Source organism: Geotrypetes seraphini, chromosome 8 (assembly GCF_902459505.1).
Source record: "Geotrypetes seraphini chromosome 8, aGeoSer1.1, whole genome shotgun sequence".
Classification (NCBI taxonomy): Eukaryota; Metazoa; Chordata; class Amphibia; order Gymnophiona; family Dermophiidae; genus Geotrypetes; species Geotrypetes seraphini.
This window is the reverse complement of record NC_047091.1, coordinates 138,499,905-138,523,081: the sequence shown is the minus strand read 5'-3', so window position 1 is coordinate 138,523,081 and position 23,177 is coordinate 138,499,905. Positions and strand designations below refer to the sequence as shown.

General features: G+C 44.5%; 1 protein-coding gene across 1 annotated transcript in view; it reads right to left on the bottom strand.

Annotated features, from left to right (window-relative positions):
- Positions 1-2,010: 2,010 nt before the first annotated feature.
- RANBP1 (RAN binding protein 1) overlaps positions 2,011-23,177 on the bottom strand; it is a 71,805-nt gene continuing 50,638 nt past the window's right edge. The window contains exon 6 of the mRNA XM_033955423.1: positions 2,011-4,578. Coding sequence (XP_033811314.1) covers positions 4,391-4,578 — 188 coding nt within the window. The 3' untranslated portion in view covers positions 2,011-4,390. The remainder of the gene's footprint in view (positions 4,579-23,177) is intronic.

Sequence of the window (23,177 nt, the reverse complement as noted above, 5' to 3'; positions counted from 1 at the left end):
ACATTTTAATAATGATTATTCTTACAATTGGAGTAATAAATGTGGTGTCCCATTGGGCTCCCTTTTGTCTCCACTTCTTTTAAATATTTACTTATCTTCCCTGGGAATTAAACTTTCTTACTTAGGAATTAAGTTGTTCAGTTACGCCACCACCATAACTATCTTGATCCCAGTCTCAACTGCACTTCCTCAGATCAGGCATATAATATCTGAAGTACTTTTAATAACTGAACAGTGGATGGCTGAATTTAAACTAAAACTCAACCAAGAAGAGACAATTTTTCTATGGTTATCCATGCCAAACCACCACTGAAACAACATTGACAGTGAATGTAGTAACTTACCAAGTTCTTCCCATTATTAAATTCTTAAGTATTATTCTGGATTATAATTTAACAATGAAGAATCAGATAGACACCTTAGTGCAAAATGTTTCCATACTTTATGGAAACTGTGACCATAAGATCATATTTTGATGTTTCATCATTCAGATTGTCAGTCCAATCCCTGATTCTGAGTCAATTAGACTATTTTAATATAGTTTACTTGGCCTGTTACTCAAAAAAAATTTCAGAGACTACATATAATGCAGAATGCAGCTATACACTTGATCTTTGGGTTAAAAAAAGTACAATTACATTACTCCATTTATTCATTAGCTGCATTGGCTGCCGGTGGAGGCTTGGGTGATGTTTAAATTCAGTTGCGTCAGCTATAAATTACTATTCGGTCTTATTCCCAGTTATTTAGTAGATTCTTTTACTTTTGTCAATGTAAAATGTCCAAGACAATCAGTTACATTCTTATTCCCTTCTGTCAAAGGATGTAAATATAAGACATACCGTTAACGTCTTTTAGCTTACCATCTTGAATGTCTCCTTACTTTTGTAAACCACATGGATCTTTACTGTTATGCGGTATAGAAGGCTTTTATGTTATGTTATTTTCAAGGCAGCAACTTGGTCCTTAGTGCATACTTTTACAAAGCATTACTGCCTGGATCAGAGCTTCGCACAAGATCTCCATTTTTGTTCAATCAGTCCTATGGAACCTATTTGCACTGTTATTAGTTGTTCCACCATCCATCTTAGTTTTTCAGCTTGGGAGTCACCAATAAGTGTGCCTGCCTATCCCCTGCTTGTCTCCAGAGAAAGCAAAATTGTTTACCTGTAACAGGTGTTCTCCATAGACAGTAGTGGAATGCAGCCACACTTGCCCACCCTGCATCCCCTTGTCTCATTCCTGTTCATAGCTAGATACATACTGACAGCAGAGGGGAGGGGTTCTAGGTGTAGGGACTCCTGCGCATGCCCAGTAAGCCAAAAGCTTGCCTAGATAGAGAAGAGCACTGGCAAACAGGCTCAGTCAGAAGACTTCACCAACAAGTGTGGCTGCATTCCCCTGCTGTCTACAGAGAACACCTGTTACAAGTAAGCAACTTTGCTTTTTCCCCCAGATCTACCCCAGACTCTTCCTCCAGAAATTTAGCCAAGCTTTTTTTTTTTAAACCCATCAATACCAACAGCTTATACCACATCCCGTGGCAATTCCAGGGGTTAACTATGCATGGAGTTAATTTTTTTTTTTCTTAAGGAAGCAGGGTAGAAGTGGGGGCAAAGAGCAGATAAAAAGGCAGAAAAAAGGGGTACCAGTTTACTACAGCCATGTGCGACCGGGTCTGGAAAATTATGATTATAGTCTCTAGCGTCTTAGTTATATTTTCACAGAGGCGATCACATATTTGAAGATAGAAAATAGATCCATTCTGAACAGCTTTCTAAGCCATGGAAAAAGAAGAGTTCCTCTCATCAATAGATGAGCAAGCCTAGTCTGCAGAAAACAGGTGAAGTCTTAAGTACTTATGGACTTAAGCCGCACACTGTTTTTTATTCACAAAGCAAGTTTGAATTCCAGTAAAGTCTGAAGATTCTACCATCAATAAGGAGAACTTGTTCCCTTACCAGAACATGGCAAAAATGAACAGCAATAGTAAAATACTGAGATCAATTATTTAGATCTGGCATTTATCAAGACAGGCAAGTACAAAGAATATTTCATGTGCAACACTTGACATTCCTTATCACAGTGGAAATATCTCAATCTGCTAGAATCTACTTTTTAATTATTTTTTTTCAAAATTTGCAGTTATTAAATACATTTTATAATGAAAAGTTAATTATACAGTTTAAATGGCTATAGAGCTCTATTGCATATTAACATTTCATTCATAAACACACAAAAAAAACTGCAAAACATAAAATTGGCCCAAAGCTGTAGGAGTATTGGATGTTTTTTGGCTGCCATAATTCATAATGGTGACTGTATATATTGCTCATTCTAGTATTATTTAAGCTATTTCCTGCTCTGTAAACTTTGCTACTGGCTTCTCTCTCCCTCATACTAGGAATGGGTGGTGTTCAGCACCTACTCATCAGAAACTCAATAGTATATTTTTTCTTACAATACTGAAAAGTTAAGACAACTCTGCTCATTTGAAAAACAGTGGGGTATAGAATCTTTTCTGTAGCCTTCTGAGGGCACAAATTGGTCTGGTTTTCAAGACATCTAATGCATACACATGAGGGAAATGTGTAATAAGCAACTCATTCATATTCATTATGATAGTTCTGAAAACCCAAACTGGCTAGATGTGTCTCAAGGAGAGGGCTGGGAAACAGCACAGAGAAGGAAAGGCATGAAGTTATGCAAGGGCTACTAATCCAACGTGTTCCCCCTCCAAACAAAAATCTCCTTTTAAGTCACCATATCCCACTACTAGATGTGACCATATAGGAGGGGGCCTTCTAGTATTACAGGGGCAGCCACTAAAGGCTCAAATCTCAGATTTACTTTCTACCCTTACCAAGAAGGAGCTGCCTTAACCAAGGCTACCATATATAGCAAGAAAATGGAGCCAGACACCCCCCCCTCTCTTGATTAGAGAAGAAACCGTTCACGATTCAAAGTCAAAATATTTTACACAGAAAAGAAATACATTTTTTCTGTTCATAATGCCTAAAAACAAATTCATTAAATCTTCATGGAAGCAGATTATCAAAACAGTTTGGGAAGATCTGCCTAGTATTACAACTTAACTAAATTTCCAGCACATGGAATTCAGTGCCAGTAGTAGAACAAAGTTGCTAGTTAAAAGCAGAAGAAAAAAAGGCACAAAGGTAAGGAGCTAGCTAACCAAACACTCCCTCAAAAGACGTGCAGCTAGTTGTGCATAACACTTAAGAGAATTTAGTTAAATTCATAAACTATGGAAAGGAAGCACTGAACTCCAGGTCAGAAAGTTATCACTCCACATTATACTAGTCATCATCATTCTGTTTCTAGTTGCCAGGGTTTTGTTTATTCTATTTCAGTTCAACAGTATTTTTCAATGCAAAAATTGATCCTGGTACATACTACAAACATACTTTGAAATATACTCATTCTGTATCGGAAGGAATGCTTAAAACGTTCCAGGACACACACTCATTCAACAACGCATCTTTCCTCCAAAGAACTAGAAAAAAAAGCTACAACATAGTGTAAAGGGAACAACCAACATTTCTAGAACACTAGCAGTCTACAAATATTTGTGGCACAAATTAATTCTTTGGTGATTAACTAAAAACAGTACAGTGGCTTCCCCTTTTAGGTTAAAACGACCAATTACTTTAACTCCATAGTGTTGTAATGAATAGCTTGTTATAAAAACCTACTAAAGATATGAACAAACATGTAAAGACTTAGCGGAAAAAGGGTTCTTTGAAAAGTGCAAGCATCCACTTAAGTTGTCAGCTTGTGACCCTGAGAAGTATTCTGCAAGTCTGTAGTTTATAAACCTTTGGCCCGGGCTTATAACTTGGCAAAGCCTCTTCTGTTTCAGGCCAAAAAAAAAAAAAGAAAATAAAAAGTTACACTTTATATTTGAATCAGCAAAAGGCATCATCCTAAAGTCTCACTATTGCTTAGCAAGAATCTCTCTAAATCAGCTGAACTCTAACTTTGCTTTTGTCTAGCTGCTTCAAAAATAAAAATTTACATCTGTCAGGGTTACAACACTAAAAATTTAAAACACAAAAACCCCCACAACTGTTATCTATTAAGTGTTAATGACAAAGTTTTGTTTTCTAGATGGAACTCCATCCTGTCCTGTGATGCTGCTTTGTTTCCAAAATGGTTTTATTCATTCTTTTGGAGGACTATAAATGTTTCCACTATGGAAAAGAAAGTTAGCACAGTACATTTTCATGACTGGGGAATGAAATGCTTCTGAACTTATCTCCTGAAAGGCAAAAGCTCAAGGGGGAAAAAATACATGTCTGAATTCAGTTTCTGTAAAGTCCCTTGTAAAAATAAACAAATTTTAAGGAAAGAGCACAAGGCCCCAGGTGATCTATTGGTTCTCTTCAGTTTTCTTCTCTGGAGTCTCATCGTTCTTCTCAGGAAGCTTGTTTTCTTCCTTTACAGACAGTTCTTCTAGTTTCTCAGTCACTTTCTCAGCAGTCACTTTCTCAGCAGTCACTTTCTCAGCAGTCACTTTCTCAGCAGTCACTTTCTCAGCACTATCATTTTTGGCCGGCTCTGCAAAACAATGCATTTGTTATGTTAGCAGAGATACACAAATAATGGAAGATTTTAGAATGAATGTACAAACAGATGCCCAGGCTAGGATGTGTCAAATTCTAGTAGTTTTTTAAGAACAGGACCTGATGACAGAGCCTGTCTATCTATAGAGGTTGACCGAAACCAGGATCTTCAGTTTCCACTGAAACCAAAACTGTAATCAAAATTAGCCGCTGGTTTTGGCAGAAACCAAAGCTGAAAAGAAAACTAGCCCCCCCCCCCCCACAAAGTAAGACTGCTGCTGGAAGCCCCCCAAAGCTGTAGAGTGCTGCCCAAAAATTAGCACATTTCTGAAACCTAGGATGCACCTGTGAGCAGGTGTAAAAATGGACACTGATCTTGATACATGTACCGTATTTTTGCACATATAACGCACGCGTTATACACGATTTTTACAAACCGTGCATAACCTTGCGTGTTATACGCGTGAGCGCGTTTTACAATGTTTTTTTTATAGTTCCCCCCCACGACATCCGATTCACCCCGCAGGACCGCTCGCACCCCCACCCCCGCAGGACCGCTCGCACACCCAGCCCCCCATCATGGAGAAGCTCCTACCGTTATCCTGCTACTTCCTCTGCCGGCGGTCCTGGGCCTTCTGTGAGCCCTGCGTCTGCGCTGCTTTCTCTTCCGGCGGTCCCGCACTTTCTCTGACGTCAGAGAAAGGGCGGGACCGCCGGAAGAGGAAGCAGCGCAGACGCAGGGCTCACAGAAGGGCTGGGACCGCCGGAAGAGGAAGCATTTCAGAGCAGGGCTCACAGAAGGCCTGGGACCATCGGCAGAGGAAGCAGCAGGAGAACGGTAGGAGCTTCTCCATAATGGGGGGGTGCGAGCGGTCCTGTGGGGTGAATCTGACGTTGGGGGGGGGGGGAGGGGGGGCATCAGGCTTTCAGGGTGGGGACAGGACTTCAAGGGGGAGAGGAGAGTCGGGGCGGGCAAAAGGAGAGTCGGGGCGGCATGCGCGGTTTACAGGTGTGCACGGTATATAAAAATTTCTTTACATAAATTACAGTTTCCTGCGCACTATACCCGTGTGCGCGTTTTACACGGGTGCGCAGTATATGAGTGAAAATACGGTATTCTCCTTCTGAAACGGGGAATATATATGTATATTTTAGCCATACCTCAGTCTTATCCTCTTATGCAAATCACACATGTGCATATGGCACATAAATCCTAGCTTTCTAAATTCATGTTTTCCACATTTAATATATAAGTATAAATGCTAGAATTTACATATACAAATTGAAATATTTGGGTAGTTACTTTTGGAAGACACATTTGCAAACAAAAATGTTCACTCAAAAAAAGAAAGTTGCTTATCTGTTAAATGGGGGCTCTTCATTGATAGGCCAGGAGAAATGTAGCTACACCAATGGGTAATGTCATCACAAAAGCATCCAGTGACAGTCCTCTCCCAAAGCATAGGGAAGCCTATGAAGTGGCCTCCTGAGCATTTGCAGGCATTCTTGAGCTAACTCCAGTTCACTTCTTCTATTTTCATAAGTCAATGACTCAGCTGTCACAAGCAGAAGAGAAAATGAGGGTGGATGTCTGCATGTCCTTGCTATCTTTGGAGAACCCCCATTTCAGATAAAAGCAAGGTCACTTTCTCAATTAACAGGTCGTCCTAATTTCTTTCTGGCAGATTTTCTTGGGGACATGTGGGTGCGTGTGTGTGTGGGGGGGAGGGGCGGGGGAAGGAGGCATCAGTTCTGTGTAACTTGGTTATGCAAAGAGGTTCTGAAGAACTGCCTGCCCAAAATCATTGCTGTCCTTTAATCCAGTGTTTTTCAAGCTGCGAAATCTTCTCTCTGACATCAGAATTGACGTTAGGGGGAACGCTTGTGGGCTGGCCGCGTGCAGTCGCTGCATGCACCTGGCCCATTCCTATTGCGGCGGTGGCAGGGGGGTGGGAATGGAGCATGTCAGGGTTGGCTTCTGCGTAACTTGGTTATACAAAAAGGTTCTGAAGAACTGCCTGACTAAAATCATTGCTGTCCTTTAATTCAGTGTTTCTCAACCTGCGGAACACTTTCTCCGATGTCAGGATTTGACATCGGGGAGAAGGCTTGTGGGCTGGCCACGTGCAGTCGCTGCATACACCTGGCCCATTCCCGTTGCGATGGTGGCAGGGGGGTAGGAATGGAGCGTGTCGGGTGGCAGGTCGGCTTCAGCGGTGGGGCAGGGAGAATAGGCGGCGGTGGCTTCAATGGATGGCGCAGGCAGGGAAAGAGGAAGAAAAAGTTGAATTCATGGAGGGACAGACAGATGTTGGTTGGGGAATGGAATGAGGTCTGGGGGAGAGGAACTATGCAGGAGGCAGAAAGAAGGGAAGAAATATTGGATGCACAGTCAGAAGGAAGTGCAACCAGAGACTCATGAAGACACCAGATAAAGGTAGGAAAAATGATTTCATTTTCAATTTACATTACATTAGAGATTTCTATTCCGCCAATACCTTGCAGTTCAAGGCGGATTACAAAAGAAGTTATCTGGCCATTTCCATAGTGATCAAAATGTGTCAGTTTTGAAAATTTATATCTGCTGTCTATATTTTGCACTATATTTGTCTATTTTTCAGTTGTTACTGAGGTGACATTGCATATTTTAAAGTCATCTGCCTTGACCTCTCTGAAAAACCCCCGAATATAAATTAACATTTTTTCTGCATACAGTGTGCTTTGTGATTTTATAATTTTGTGGTCACTATTATGTATTAATAAGATTAAATTGTGTGTATATGAAAAATGGATGGAAGAAATTGCATTACAATTATTATTATGGGGGTGGAGTTAGGGGTGGAGTTTGGGCATGCCAGGGGCGGAGCTTTGGTGTTGGGGGTACTCAGTTGGTATTTGTTAGGCTTAGGGGGTACTTGGCTTGAAAAGGTTGAGAAACACTGCTCTAATCCCAAGTATTATGGAAAGGTACAAAACGGCCATGTTTAAAAAGCAGTCAATTCAGATATTAAGCAAATGTAATTCAATTTAACAAAACACCACATCCATTGATGGCAGGATAGGCTGTTTCCATCAATTAGCCACTAAAAGCTTTGCCGCCACAAACATATAGGCAGCAAACCAATGTGCTGTCTTGGAAATTCCAGGTCTTAAGATGTAAAAGGCAATAGTCTGCTTGCAATGGATGGTAAGCCTATAATGTTTCGAAGACAAATCTAGCAACAATGCTCAAAAAACTTGAATCCTCGAGCAGTGGAAAAAAATTCCTCATTCTCTACAATTTGTCCAGCAAAGTTCAGGGCAGTATAGAAACATCTTGTAAAGTTGAGCAGGGCTGAGATACCATTGGTAGAAAATTTTGTAACCATTTTCCATTATGTTTGGGTTTATATCATATCTATGGTCTAATGTTATGTTATTTCACTGTTACGACTTAAAATTTCAGTAATAATAATAAAAAAGGCGTGGCAATACGTACCTTAAACAAATGTTTAAAAATCCAGAGTCCACTGAAATACAATATAGATATGATCAAGGTATTTTTCCCATTGCAAAGTGTTAACACTGTACATTTCTCTGCTGTATCACCGATGTCATCAGTAACATGTCACAGCAATGCCCCGGCAGTAGAAGACATGAAGCAGCATATTTAGATTGCAGCTGCAACCCTGCCATTTGGAAGAAGGTAATGCTTTGTCGGTCTTGCGGTTGGTGTAGGGAGGGAGAGATGGGTCGGGGGGGGGGGGGGGGGGTGCAATGCTACTGCCTGCAAATCCAGCACTTCAACTAGGGCTTATTTTGGGGGAAATACAGTATCTACTCTCCCTGTTCTTGTGCATATAGCTTTTTCCAATGCTGTTTCTTCTAATTCCTCCTGCCTTCTGTGTCTTATAAAATCTCGAAGCTGATTGTAATGAAAAAGGTCCCTGTGGGGAATACCATATTCATTCACGCTTCAAAAGAATGTAGCATATTCCTGCTGAATAAAGGGAATATTGGTATGTAGTCCACCTTTGTTATCTTGAGGCCAGTTATAAAATGCCATGCCCTATGCACTGCAATTTGAGCTATTCAATGGTGCGATTATTAAACTCAAAATTCTCGTGTTTGATTCTAATTGTTCAGAGATATCAGCTACAGTAATTCCAACTCCCGAAGCTGTAGTTTAATTTTATGGAGTTTTATTTCAGCCATCCCCCTGTCATTCTTACATAAAAGCTCTAATGAAGCAAGCTGAGTTTTAGTCACATGTGCTTGCAGGGAGATTTCCCCTCATTATTGCTTTCAGTGTTTCTCAAAGTAAATGGTGTCACATCCGCATCATCAGAATGTAGCAAAAAAATAATGTAGGGTAGACTCTAAATGTATTACATGGGCTGGCTCAGACAAGATTCCTTCATTAAGTTACCAAAATTTATGATCCAGCCAATTACTCCTCAGAGATAGTCATGGTAATATGAGCATGGTCCAATCATGTAATAGTATGAATAGTGATCTCTGCTATCTGCCCTATTGATGCTGGGATCCCAAACCATATATCTATGCGAGAGTACGTTGTTATATGTAGAAGAAAAGTAGATATAGTCCTTAGTCTCAGGATGTGACAATGGCCATATATCAGCCCCCATTGGCTTAGAAAGTTTTGTAATTTAGCCCTATTTGAGTGGGCATATGTTAATAAGAGGACTGAATTGTCTAAGCAAGGCTCTAAAGTAAGGTTGAAATCCCCTCCTACAATTAATATACCTAATATGGGCTAAAAAAAAAAAATCTCCCTGTTCAGAGTTGGGTGCACAGATATTCAAAAAAGTATACATATAACGATAAAGTTGTACCTTTAGAAGTATATATAAATTGCCCCTCTTTATGTATATTTTCTGTAAACCGCTTAGAACCTAACGAATGTAGCGGTATATAAGAAATAAATTACATTACATTACATTTATCAACCACCATTACCGAAGATTGCCAAAGCTGCTTTCTCGATAATATACTCACCCATTTAGTTTTATTTTACAATCTGTTGGACACTAAAAAACACAAAACCCAACCACAGGTAATATTTTTGGAATAGGACACGTTCATGCCTAGGGAGCAGATGAGTCTCCTGAATAATTACATCAGCCTATAAGCGATTGGCTTCCCTTAACAAAAATTGACACTTAACAGACATATTCAAGTCCCTCACATTAAGACAAAAAATGAATATCACTCATGATTTAGGGTCAACCAGTCCAAAATATGACCTCAAGAGAGCAAGGACCACAACCCCCCCCAAAAAAAAAAAAACAAAACCCTCCCCTTCCAAACTGAAATTTAACAAATAAGATAACCAGCCTTGGTGATGGAATGGAAAAATGCAGTGTATGCTTTGCTCCATATGGAGCGATTAGATGTTAAGAGAGTATCAGCTGCGGCATGGCGGCGATTTACTCAAACTTGGTCGCCTTTCTGGGATAACCTGCCTCATAGAGCCCATAGTTATTTGTTGAATATGTAGTTTGGGTGGGGGGTGGGAACTGTGTATTTATACTGTGTGGGGCCACCGTGAAGGACAAACCAAGCATGCCATAAAACTGTTGAGCTGGGGAGGAGGAAATCTCACACAGCACCTGGCATATCAAAAATAGAAGAAACACCCCCTCCCCCAGGTATACCAAAAACATCCCACCCACCACTATAGCAGCTTAGTCAATCCACAGTATGCGCAGTCACTTCCTAATAAAGAAACATCACTAAGCAACAAGAAAGAGTATACAGTCACCTCAAAGAAACAAAGCCGCGCTCTTTTTAGTTTTTCAAGTAGAACTCAAGCCCTGGTGTTGGATAGCTGATGCTTGGCAAGTCAGATGCCCCTTCCCCAAGACACCTGTTGCCATTGTATGCTAGATTGTGCGATACCACTGTTCCCAGATTCACCTCCACAGATGTTAGTCTCTTTAGGGGGAGGGGCATGAAACTCCAGGAATACCTTCCAAATGTCTTCCATTGTATGCAGTCTTTGCAACTTCCATTCCAGGTAAAATGTTAGTGCAAACATGTGCTGTCATCTATATTCAATGCCCTTATCCACTAGGAAATGGGTGTAGGGCTTCAACTCTCCTCTTCTGTGTAGCGTGGTGGCAGCCAAGATCCTGATAAATCTCTATGGGATAGCTGTCCCAGTGGAAATCTGCTTTGCACACTTTAGCCAATATAGACTCTCTAAGCTTATCTTGTGGAATGTTTGCCTGTGGATGGCCTAGGATCCTATGCACCCATTCAACTTATATGTGCTCTGGTACCAGGGGGATGTGGTGAATCTGCAAGCAAAGAGATCAAGAGTTTCTGGTCAGCTTACAGTTGTATTCAAGTGTTTCCGGTAGTCCCCCTAGATCGATTCTCCAAGTCTTCAAATTTTATCAGGCAAGTAGGTTTTGGTGGGCTTACGGTCCTGAAAAGATGGTTTCTAGAGAGGCGATTGCTTCTTGATGTTCTCCAAACTAGATTTCCAATTCCAACAATCTGTTTCCCATTTCTGTTAGCTCCCCACACAGATCAACTGCAAGAGTCGACAATTAGGAGTGGATTATTTTGATATCTGATTTAATTTCTTCAAGCAATTGGCAGAAATCCTCCACTGGATCTGACACAACAGCTTGTGGATTTTTCGTTATAATACCTGGTGTTAGGGGCTCAGCATTTGTCTGTCTGTTGTCATCTTGTCAAGAGAGCAGGTCAACAGGGAGGTAGGTTGATAGACAAAACTCACCAATTCCTTGCGAATCAAAGGTTCCTTTTTCTTTGTAAGATCATTTTTATTGAAAATTTTCTCATAAGGACCATATAACAAGATTTGCAACACCACCTCAACAAACCCCCCCTGACCCTCCCACAATCCCCTCGTCCATGAGGTTCTAATGAATGTAATCTGGAGATCCACAGTTGTTCACGACGTTAAAGTAGCTTATTTCGGTCTCCTCCTCTTGCTCAGTTGGAAACATGGTCAATGACCCAACATTTGAACTGATGAAATTTATGGTGGAATTCAGAACAATTAGCAACCAAGGGGGCTTCGAATCTTGTCCGTTTGAGGTTGGAACGATGTTCATTTAATCTGATCTTGAGACTGAATAGCCACATTGAATGGCATGCTTTTTTCTGACTTTTTATATCATCTGCAACATAAGTCTTCAATTATTCATGATTTTTATTTTTAATCTTTAGTTTTTGTTCTTTTATTTTTTACCCAGTTCTGATTATGCCAGCTGTGGTGTGTGTCTTTAGATTTACCATTGGGTCCTATGTGCATATATTTTTTTGGGATATATCTTTACTACTACCAGTTTTTCATTCATTCCGATTGCTATTATGTGTATTTTCCAACAAATATTTCAACTATACACTTCTAAACATATGTTTTACATTCACCATTAATCTGATTGGTTAACAATGTTTCAGTGTCTTGTTTAAATACGGACGTTAGTTTTTCTTAAAATTTTTCATAGCAGAGAATACGTAGTGTCATTATTCATGATGTCATTTAACAATCTGATTGGTTAAAATGGTCTCGGCGTCCTGTTTAAATACGGACGCCATTTTGTCTTTAAATTGTTGCAAGCAAAGAACACGTAGCTACACCACAGGCAAGTTATATATCTTATTAAATATGATAGTATTTCATTGTTAATTTTGTTGCTTGTGGATTTATTTAGCACTTTTTAAAAACATATAACCATCAGAACATTTTGTTATTAAATCAGTACGCTGAACTAGCAGTCATAATATTACCATGCTATTAAAATGAATATGTCCTTATGTGTCATAAATACATTGATATGTTATTTTCTTTATTTCTCTTTTTTAAGAACTTTTGAGCAAAGTCTGTACTGGCACTATGTTAAGTCTTATCGTTACCCCTGAAGAAGCCCATTGAGGGAAACGGTTGGGCCATCAAGATAAGTGCTTGGTTTATCTTATATTATAGAAACCCTCAATATAAAGCTGCTGGCTTTAACTTGCTCTTCAGTGATTAGAGAAATTTTGAATCACAATATTTAAACACTATTATATATTGCATTATAAAAAAAGATAAAAAAGCATTTTAAATAATCACACAGGGGTTTTGGACCGGTGATGAAAACCTAACCCCAATTGGTTATAACTTTATTGACTATAATCTAGGGGTTTTTTGAGGTCCTTTTTCCTCTGTTTTAATTACATTATATATAACATTGAGTGTTCCACACATATTTGTTGATCTAAGATCATTCTTGGACACTTAACTGAGTTTCCACTTATTTTTCAGTCTACCATCAATTAGAGACACGACATAAAGCACAGTTACCTACCGTAACAGGTGTTATCCAGGGACAGCAGGCAGATATTCTTGACTGATGGGTGACTGCACCGACGGAGCCCCGGTACGGACAATTTTAGAGCGATTGCACTCTAAGAACTTGGAAAGTTCTAGTAGGCCGCACAGCGCACGCGCGAGTGCCTTCCCGCCCGACAGAGGCGCGTGGTCCCCAGTTAGGATAAACCAGCTAAGAAGCCAACCCGGGGAGGTGGGTGGGACGCAAGAATATCTGCCTGCTGTCCCTGGATAACACCTGTTACGATAAGTAACTGTGCTTTATCCCAGGACAAGCAGGCAGCATATTCTTGACTGATGGGTGACCTCCAAGCTAACAAAAAGAGGGATGGAGGGAAGGTTGGCCATTAGGAAAACAAATTTTGCAAAACAGATTGGCCGAAGTGTCCATCCTGTCTGGAGAAAGCATTCAGACAATAGTGAGATGTAAAAGTATGAACTGAGGACCAAGTAGCAGCCTTGCAGATTTCCTCAATAGGAGTGGAACGGAGGAAAGCTACAGATGCTGCCATAGCTCGAACTCTATGGGCCGTGACAGAACCTTCCAGTGTCAGTCCGGTCTGAGCATAACAGAATGAAATGCACGCTGCCAGCCAATTAGACAACGTACGTTTAGAAACAGGACGTCCCAATTTATTCGGATCAAAGGACAGAAAGAGTTGGGGAGCTGATCTGTGGGGCTTAGTACGCTCTAAATAGTAAGCTAGAGCCCTCTTACAGTCCAAAGTATGTAGAGCCTGTTCTCCAGAATGAGAGTGAGGTTTCGGAAAGAAGACAGGCAGAACAATGGATTGGTTGAGATGGAATTCAGAGACAACCTTAGGGAGAAACTTTGGATGTGTACGCAGAACCACCTTGTCATGATGAAAGACCGTAAAAGGTGGATCTGCAACTAGTGCATGTAGCTCACTGACCCTCCTGGCAGAGGTAAGAGCAATAAGGAAAAGTACTTTCCAAGTGAGAAACTTGAAAGGAGTGATAGCCAAAGGTTCAAATGGAGGCTTCATTAAGGCGGAAAGAACCACATTGAGATCCCAGATTACAGGAGGGGCTTTAAGAGGTGGTTTCACATTGAAAAGACCCCGCATGAATCTGGACACCAAGGGATGAGCCGAGAGAAGTTTTCCATGAACTGGCTCATGAAAAGCAGCAATAGCACTAAGGTGGACTCTGATGGAAGTAGACTTAAGGCCAGAGTCAGACAAAGAAAGTAGATAATCCAACAAAGTCTCCACAGCAAGGGAAGTGGGATCATGTTGATGAAGAAGACACCAGGAAGAAAATCGTGTCCACTTCTGATGGTAACATTGCAGAGTGGCCGGTTTCCTGGAGGCATCCAGAATGGAACGAACGGGCTGAGACAAAGAAGTATCATGAGAAGTCAGCCCGAGAGAAACCAAGCTGTCAGGTGCAGAGACGGAAGGTTGGGATGCAGAAGTGTCTCCTGATGTTGCGTAAGCAGAGAAGGAAACAGTGGAAGAAGAAAAGGCTCCCTGGCACTGAGTTGAAGTAGAAGGGAGAACCAATGTTGCCTGGGCCACCGTGGAGCAATCAGAATCATGGTGGCTCTTTCCCTCTTGAGCTTGAACAAGGTTCGCAACATGAGAGGCAGAGGAGGGAAAGCGTACAGGAACAGATTGGACCAATCGAGGAGAAATGCATCCGCTGCCAGACGGTGAGGAGAGTAGAGTCTGGAGCAGAATAGAGGCAGCTGGTGATTGTGAGGAGCTGCAAAGAGGTCTATCTGAGGAGTGCCCCACTGAGCGAAGATGGACTGTAGAGTTAAAGGATCGAGTGTCCACTCGTGAGGCTGAAGAATTCTGCTGAGCTTGTCTGCTAAAGAATTCTGTTCTCCCTGAATGTAGATAGCTTTCAGAAAAAGTTGGTGATCTGTGGCCCAAGCCCAAATCTTCTGGGCTTCCTGGCACAAGAGGCGAGAGCCTGTCCCCCCCTGCTTATTGATGTAGTACATCGCAACTTGATTGTCTGTGCACAGCAGGAGGACTTGAGGAAAGAGAAGATGTTGGAAGGCCTTGAGGGCATAAAACATTGCTCTGAATTCCAGGAAATTGATGTGATGTTTCATTTCCTGGGCTGTCCAAAGTCCTTGAGTTTGGAATTCGTTCAAATGAGCTTCCCAGGCATAAGGGGAGGCGTCGGTGGTGATGACAAGTTGGTGAGGAGGTAGATGGAACAGAAGACCTCTGGAGAGATTTGAGGATATCAACCACCATTGTAGAGACTGACGAAGAGACGATGTCATAGATATGTGTCGTGAGCAGGGATCCGTCGCTTGGGATCACTGGGTAGCTAGGGTCCATTGAGGAATGCGCAGGTGAAGACGTGCGAAGGGTGTGACATGAACTGTGGAGGCCATGTGACCCAAGAGTATCATCATTTGCTTGGCAGAGATGGAACGTTGTGGAAGCACCTGCTGACATAGACTGAAGAGTTTGAAGACGGTTGGACGGCAGGAACGCTCTCATGAGGACTGTGTCTAACACCGCTCCAATGAATTGAAGTCTCTGAGTGGGGATGAGATGAGATTTGGGTAGATTGATCTCGAACCCCAGAAGTTGGAGAAACAGGATGGTCTGGTTGGTGGCCAGGAGTACTGTCTGAGATGAATTGGCCTTTATCAACCAATCGTCCAGGTAAGGAAAGACCTGAAGGTGGTGAGAGCGTAAAAAGGCCGCCACCACAATCAGACATTTGGTGAACACTCTTTGAGAGGAGGCAAGGCCGAAGGGCAGCACCTTGTATTGGTAATGACAGTGATTGATCTTGAAACGGAGGTACTGTCTGGAGGTCAGATTGACCGGTATGTGAGTGTATGCCTCTTTGAGATCGAGGGAGCATAGCCAGTCGTCTTGATTGAGAAGAGGGTAGAGAGTGGCTAAAGAAAGCATCTTGAATTTTTCTTTGACTAAGCATTTGTTGAGATCGCGAAGATCTAGAATTGGTCTGAGATCTCCTGTTTTTTGGGGGACTAAAAAGTAACGGGAGTAGAATCCCTGTCCCTTTTGATCTAGAGGAATTTCCTCTATGGCGTTCAAAAGGAGGAGGGATTGAACCTCCTGGAGAAGGAGGGAAGACTGAGGAGTGTTCGAAGCAGACTCTCTTGGTAGACTTTGGGCAGGCAGGGTCTGAAAGTTGAGAGAGTAGCCTTGGCGGATGATGTTGAGGACCCATTGGTCCGAAGTGATAACTTCCCACCGGCTTAGGAAAAAAGTGAGACGGCCACCTATAGGTTGAGGTAGGTGGGTAGATGTTTGGACGCTGGCTATGCCCTGGAGAATCAAGTCAAAAGGGCCGCGTAGATTTTTGCTGTGGAGGTAGCTTCACAGGTTGCTGTGGCCTAGGAGTCTGTCGTTGTTGCTGACGTTGACGCCTAGGTTGCTGGGGAGCTGATGGCAATGGACGAGCCACATAACGGCGTTGATAGGCCGACTGCTGTCTGAAAGGTTGTGCTGGTGGAGCTTTCTTTTTCGTTTTGAGCAGAGTGTCCCAGCGAGTCTCATGGGTGGAGAGCTTTTGGGTGGTCGAGTCCATGGATTCCCCAAAGAGCTCATCCCCCAGGCATGGGGCATTAGCCAACCGATCTTGATGGTTGACATCAAGCTCGGATACTCTAAGCCAGGCAAGGCGGCGCATGGCCACAGACATGGCCGTGGCTCTAGTGGTAAGCTCAAACGTGTCATAAATTGATCTTACCATAAATTTACGGAGTTGGAAAAGAGAAGACGAGCAGTGGTGGAAAGCCTGTCGTTTCCGCTGAGGAAGGTACCTTTCAAAGGAAGCCATGGTGGTAAGGAGATGCTTGAGATAAAAAGAAAAGTGAAAAGCATAATTACCAGATCTATTAGCTAACATTGCATTCTGGTATAACCTCTTACCGAATTTGTCCATGGCTTTGCCCTCTCTGCCAGGAGGGACAGAAGCATATACACTGGCTCCCGTGGACTTCTTAAGTGTAGATTCCACAAGCAGAGATTCATGTGGAAGCTGTGGCTTATCGAATCCAGGAATAGGGATTACTTTATATAATGAATCTAATTTACGGGGAGCTCCTGGGATGGTCAAAGGAGTCTCTAGGTTCTTATAGAAAGTTTCCCTCAGGATGTCATGAAGAGGGAGTTTCAAAAATTCCTTTGGAGGCTGATCGAAGTCAAGGGCATCAAGGAAGGCCTTGGATTTTTTAGACTCAGCCTCCAAAGGAATGGAAAGAGATTCTCACATCTCTTTCAGGAAGGAAGTGAAAGATGTAAATCCTGTTTTGAGGATGGATCTGGAGCAGCAGGATCATCCTCATCCGAGGAACACTCACCCTCAGAAAGAAAAGGCTCTTCGGAGTCACCCCACAGATCAGGGTCCCTAATATGGGAGCTACTGTCTCGAGACTCCGGAGTAGAGGGTTCTAGGTGTCGGGATTTGCGTGCCGACTTACCCGACCTCATAGATACGGTACCGGGAGATGTTACCGACTGCAGCGGTGCCGAAGTCTGCACCGACTGATGCTGGGCTCTCGGTTCCGGTGCAAGAACTGGCATCGATATCGATGAGGCCGAGTGAACCGGCCGCAGACAATAAAGGCCACAGACAATAAAGGTGAACAGTGGACGCAGACAATAAAGGTTGCTCCACTGCCGGTACCGGCGGCTCAGACCGGACCGGGACCGGAAGGCTCGGTGCCAATAGAGCAGGAAGGAGTTGTTATAACTGCTCCTTGAGCTGCGTTTGTAGGACGGCTGCAATGCGCTCATCCAAAGAGGGCACCGGTACCGCCTTTTTCTTTTGCGGTACCTGCGGTGCTGCTCGACGCCCCGAAGATGAGGAGCCTGAGGGACTCACCTCGATAGGGGCGGAGCGCTTCCGCGGGCGCCTCACGGTCGGCAGGACTGGGCTCGCTGCAATCGAGACCGGAGGACGCTCCAGCGGGGAAGGCTTCTTAGCCGGCTTACCTGGATGTTGCGACGCCGGCGCGGTATCGTGTGGTGTCGACGAAGTGGGTGCCGACTGTGATGGGGCCGATGCTGGTGTCGATGCCGCAGGATCGGACATATCGGCACTGAAGAGTAATCGCTGTTGTATCTGGCGATTTTTTAATGTACGTTTTTTTAACGTGGCACAGCGGGTGCAGGTGGAAGCCTGATGCTCAGGACCCAGGCACTGTAAGCACAAGTTGTGCAGGTCCGTGAGGGATATAGGCCGTGCACACCGCTGGCACTTTTTAAACCCTGGCTGGGGGGGCATGAAAGTGAAAACGGCTTCTGCCAAATCGAAGGCCGAGGCCTCAATGGTGGCAGTAGGCCCCGCCGGGGCAAAACCGAAATGAAGAAAAAAATAAAGAAATAAACTCTCGGGTTTTTTTTTTTAGAAAAAGAAAAGAAAGAAGGGAAAAAAACTCCCAAAAAGGTTTCGCGAGCGGGAAGGCGTATAAGAAAAAATTTCAACAGCCGTTGAAAAATGCGACTTCTTAGCTCCGCGGAAACTAAGAAACTGGGGACCGCGCGCCTCTGTCGGGCGGGAAGGCACTCGCGCATGCGCGGTGCGGCCTACTAGAACTTTCCAAGTTCTTAGAGTGCAATCGCTCTAAAATTGTCCGTACCGGGGCTCCGTCGGTGCCGTCACCCATCAGTCAAGAATATGCTGCCTGCTTGTCCTGGGATAACTGTAGTAATAAGCCCAATATTCCGTACAGGCACCCATTGTGAATGAGATCCCCCTTCCCCACCAGTTTTAGTTACTATGGCTCCCCCCGCATCCTCCCCTGCTTCCACCTTCTCCATCTTCCCTCCCTTACACCCCATATCCCTCCTTCTATCTCTCAGTCCAAGGTAGACCCACAACCCAAAGGCTCACCTGGTTTCAGGAGGAAGGGTTTCTCCACATGCTCCAATGTTTCTCAACTCAGTCCTGGAGTACCCCCTTGCCAGTCAGGTTTTCAGGATATCCATAGTGAATTTGCATAAACTTGATTTGCATACACTGCCTCCATTATTTGCAAATTTCTTTCATGCATATTCATGCCCACACCGATTTGATATCGACACTAATTTTATGGAAGAGGTCTTTAACTTCTGCCATTGGCTCTGGCTGAGCTAATGAAAGAATCTCTAACTCCAGGGCCGCTGCCAAATCCAGCACCATCTTGGAGGCCCCTGCACCACTTGGCACGAAAGAAAGTTTTTTTGACTGGTTGAGGCTATCCTCATTATGCAAATGCTATCCGCAGGATCGCCTTACATCCACGCTGCTTTTTATGCCTATTATATGTGCTTTGAGTAGTAGGGGAGCTTAATTAAGGCCTGAGCATGAGGAGCTTGACGTTCAGCCGGCCATCTTGGACAGTGACGTCACTTCCTCCACAGGTCCCCTTTTCATAGCAGGAGCAAGCTAACCCTTTTCGCCGTTGATTTAATCGCTTTGCTGCCATTGAAGGTGACTAATTAAAGTAGTAATCAGTGGTAATGTGCTGGGTCCTGTGGAGCTCAGACCTTAAGCGGCTATCTAGGTCAATGACATCACTTCCTCCCCAACAGTCTCCTTTTAACTTGATATATTTGCTCCAACCTTTCATGCATTCAGTAAAATATGAAATGTCTTAAACTAGAAAAAACCCCAGTAATACCTAGCATCTATGACCACAGAATCTAAAGAAAATTTCTTCCCATCCAGCCATTTTTTTCAGGTTCGAAAACAGAACTTACACTGAGCCAAATCTGGAGAGTATGGTGGATGGGAAATTTAATTTGAACTGCAATTCATGCAATCGTGATTGTCGATGTGCGAGCCAGTGTGTTGTCCTGGTGGAAGAGAACTTTTTTCTTGTCTATATGAAGACATTCCGTCTTGATTTTAATGACTTATTACAACATCTGAGTGCCAAAGAAGGAGAAATTAGGTTCTTACCTGCTAATTTATTTTCTTTTAGCTTCTCCAGACCAGTAGAGGTTAATCTTTACGAATGGGTATATATCCAATCATGACCAGCAGGTGGAGACTGAAAACAAAACTGTGGGACAGTATATAATATACTCCCTTCTCTATTTACATTAGTCTGCCGAATAGCCAAGCAGAACTAAAAACTGGAAACAGAAATAAACAATACTCCGAACAGGAGTAACAACTAACATACCCAAATGCTGTTAGAAAATGCAGAGGAGAAATACCAGAAGGAAAAATGTCCCCACAGCTCGCCAGCTAAGCCAGCCGAGCCACAGCCGCTGTTCTTTAATTCTCCCCGGCCCTAGAAAAATACTAGAACCCGCAGCAAAAAACAAAAACTGCCCGTGAAACAGCCCCAACAGCACAACAATAACAACAACATACAGGGAGGGGACCTCTATTGGTCTGGAGAAGCTAAAAGAAAGTAAATTAGCAGGTAAGAACCTAATTTCTCCTTCTTTAGCACTCTCCAGACCAGTAGAGGTTAATCTTTACGAATGGGACGTACCAAAGCCGTCCCTCACACGGGCGGGACCCCCAAAGGGCTGACACCAGAACACGCACACCGAACACCGCGTCCTGACGTGCCAGAACATCTACCCGAAAGAGTCTGACAAAGGAATACAAGGAAGACCAAACCGCAGCCTTACAAATGTCCACTGGAGGCACGAGCGACGACTCAGCCCAAGAAGCCGCCTGACCCCGAGTAGAATGAACTTTGAGAAACTCCGGAACGGGCTTCTGCCCCAGAAGAGAAGCGGAAGCAATAGTCTCCTTGATCTAGCGTGCAATAGTAGCCTTAGAAGCGCCAGCCCCCCTAAGAGGACCAGGCAGAAGGACAAAGAGATGATCTTATTTCCTGATCTCCTGGGTCCGCTGCACATAAGAGCGAAGGACCCGACCAACATCCAACTTGCACAGCTGTCTTTGCTCAGAAGAGCCCTCCCAACTACCCAAGACCGGGAGGACCACAGATTGATTGACATGAAAAGGAGAAACTACTTTCGGCAGAAAAAGAAGGAACAGGCCTCAAGACAACCTGCTCCCTAGAAGAAGGGAGCCCTACAAGAGAAAACCTGTAGCTCAGAAACACGCCTAGCGGAAGAAATGTCCACCAAAAAGACCGCCTTCAGAATAAAGTCCTTCAAAGAGCAGCCGCCCAACGGTTCGAAGGGCGGGTGCATCAGAATAGAGAGAACTAGAGTGAGATTCCAAGAGGGAACAGAGGGCCGCACGGGAGGCCTGAGCACCTTGGCCGCCGGCAAAAAGCGAATCACATCAGGAATGGCTGTCAAACGCTGACTGTCACAAACCCCCGAAAGGCTGACAAGGCCACAAGCTGAACCCGGAGAGAAGCCGAAGCCAGGACTCTATCCAGGCCATCTTGCAAGAACTCTAGGATATTAGGCAGAGAAGCGCGAAGAGAGACCACTCCCCGCCCCTGGCACCACCCCTCAAAGAAGTGCCAAACCCACACAGAAGCCTGAGAGATAGAAAGCCTCCAGAACCCCAAGAGTGTAGAGATCACCCTATCTGAATACCCCTTCTTACCAAGGCGACCCCTTTCAAAAGCCAAGCTGTAAGACAGAAGGGAGACGGGTCGAACATGGGAATGGGACCCTGCGTCAGAAGGTCATCCAAGGGAGGCAGAGGAAGAGGATCCGCCACCAGAGTGTCACCAGATCCGCGTATCACGGATGTCGAGGCCAATCCGGAGCCACCAGAACCACCAGACCCGGATGGCGAACAATGCAGAGAAGAACTCTGCCCACTAATGGCCACGGAGGGAACATGCACAACAGCCCCTCTGTTGGTCATGGTTGAACCAGAGCATCCAGACCCTCGGCCAGTCCATCCCTGTGACGACTGAAGAAGCGGAACACCTCAGCATTGCCACTAGTGGCCATCAGGTCCATCAGGGACTGACCCCAAGCCTGCACTATCAACTGAAAAGCTACGGGGCTGAGACACCACTCTCTGGGATCTAAGATGTGACTGAGGAAGTTCGCCTGAACATTCTCCACCCCGGCTATGTGAGAGGCCGAGAGGTCCAGAAGGTGTGACTCCGCCCAAAACATGAGCCAAGCCGCCTCCTCCGCCATCTGAGCGCTCTTTGTGCCCCAACGATTGACAGAAAGCCACCGCAGTGGCATTGTTAGATAGGACTCTGACCGACTTGCCCATCAAGAGGAAGGTTAACAGCACCAGACGGACGGCTCTGGTCTCCAACACGTTGATCGACCAGGACGCCTCCTCCATGGACCAGATGCCCTGAGCTGAGTGACCTAGACACTGAGCCCCCCCAACCGAGGAGACTGGCATCCGTGAGAAGCACTGTCCACTGCGATAGATCCAGACTCACCCTCTGGACCAGATGAGAGGTCTAGAGCCACCAATGAAGACTGCAGCGCGCCAAGCCTCGCAGAGGGACAGGGACCTCCAAACTGTGCCTCTGGGGTGACCATCTACGGAGCAGAGCATACTGAAGAACATACATGTGGGCCCGCGCCCACCTCACAACATCCAGGAACGCTGCCATCGACCCCAAGACTTGGAGGAAGTCCTGCGCCCGAGGACACCGGAACGCCAAAAGAAGGCGAATCTGAGATTGCAATTTGCTTACCCGGGCCTCTGGAAGGAAGACCTTCCCCAAGGAGGTGTCGAACAGAACCCCAAGGTACTCCAGATGCTGAGCGGGGACCAACCGACTCTTGGAAAGGTTGACCACCCAGCCCAGTGACCGAAGAAACTCAACCACCCAAGCCGTAACTCGGGCGATCTCCTGCAATGACTTCGCCCGAATCAACCAGTCATCCCAGTAGGGGTGCACCAGAATGCCCTCAGACTGTAATGCCGCCGTGACGACCACCATCAACTTGGTGAACATCCGGGGAGTCGTGGCCAGGCCCAAGGGAAGCACACAGAATTGATAGTGCAGACCCAACATTGCAAAGCAAAGAAAGAGCTGATGAGAGGCCCGAATGGAAACAGGCAGAGCGAGAGAAGTCAGGAACTCCCCCGGATGAACTGCCAGAAGGACAGACTGCAGAGTGTCCATGTGAATAAAAGGGAATTCCGAGAGCCCTGTTGACCTCGGTTTAAACCAAGGATGGGCCGAAAGGTCCCCTCCTTTTAGGGCCCAACAAAGGAAATGGCTTACCAGCCGGTGCCGCACTCCTGAGGGGACACTGGACAACTGCTTTGAGAGCTAGAAAGCGCTGAAGGGTCTGGCGAAAGGCTAGCGTCTCCCATGCCACCTGACATGGAGAGGCTAGATAGGATAAGGCAGAGAG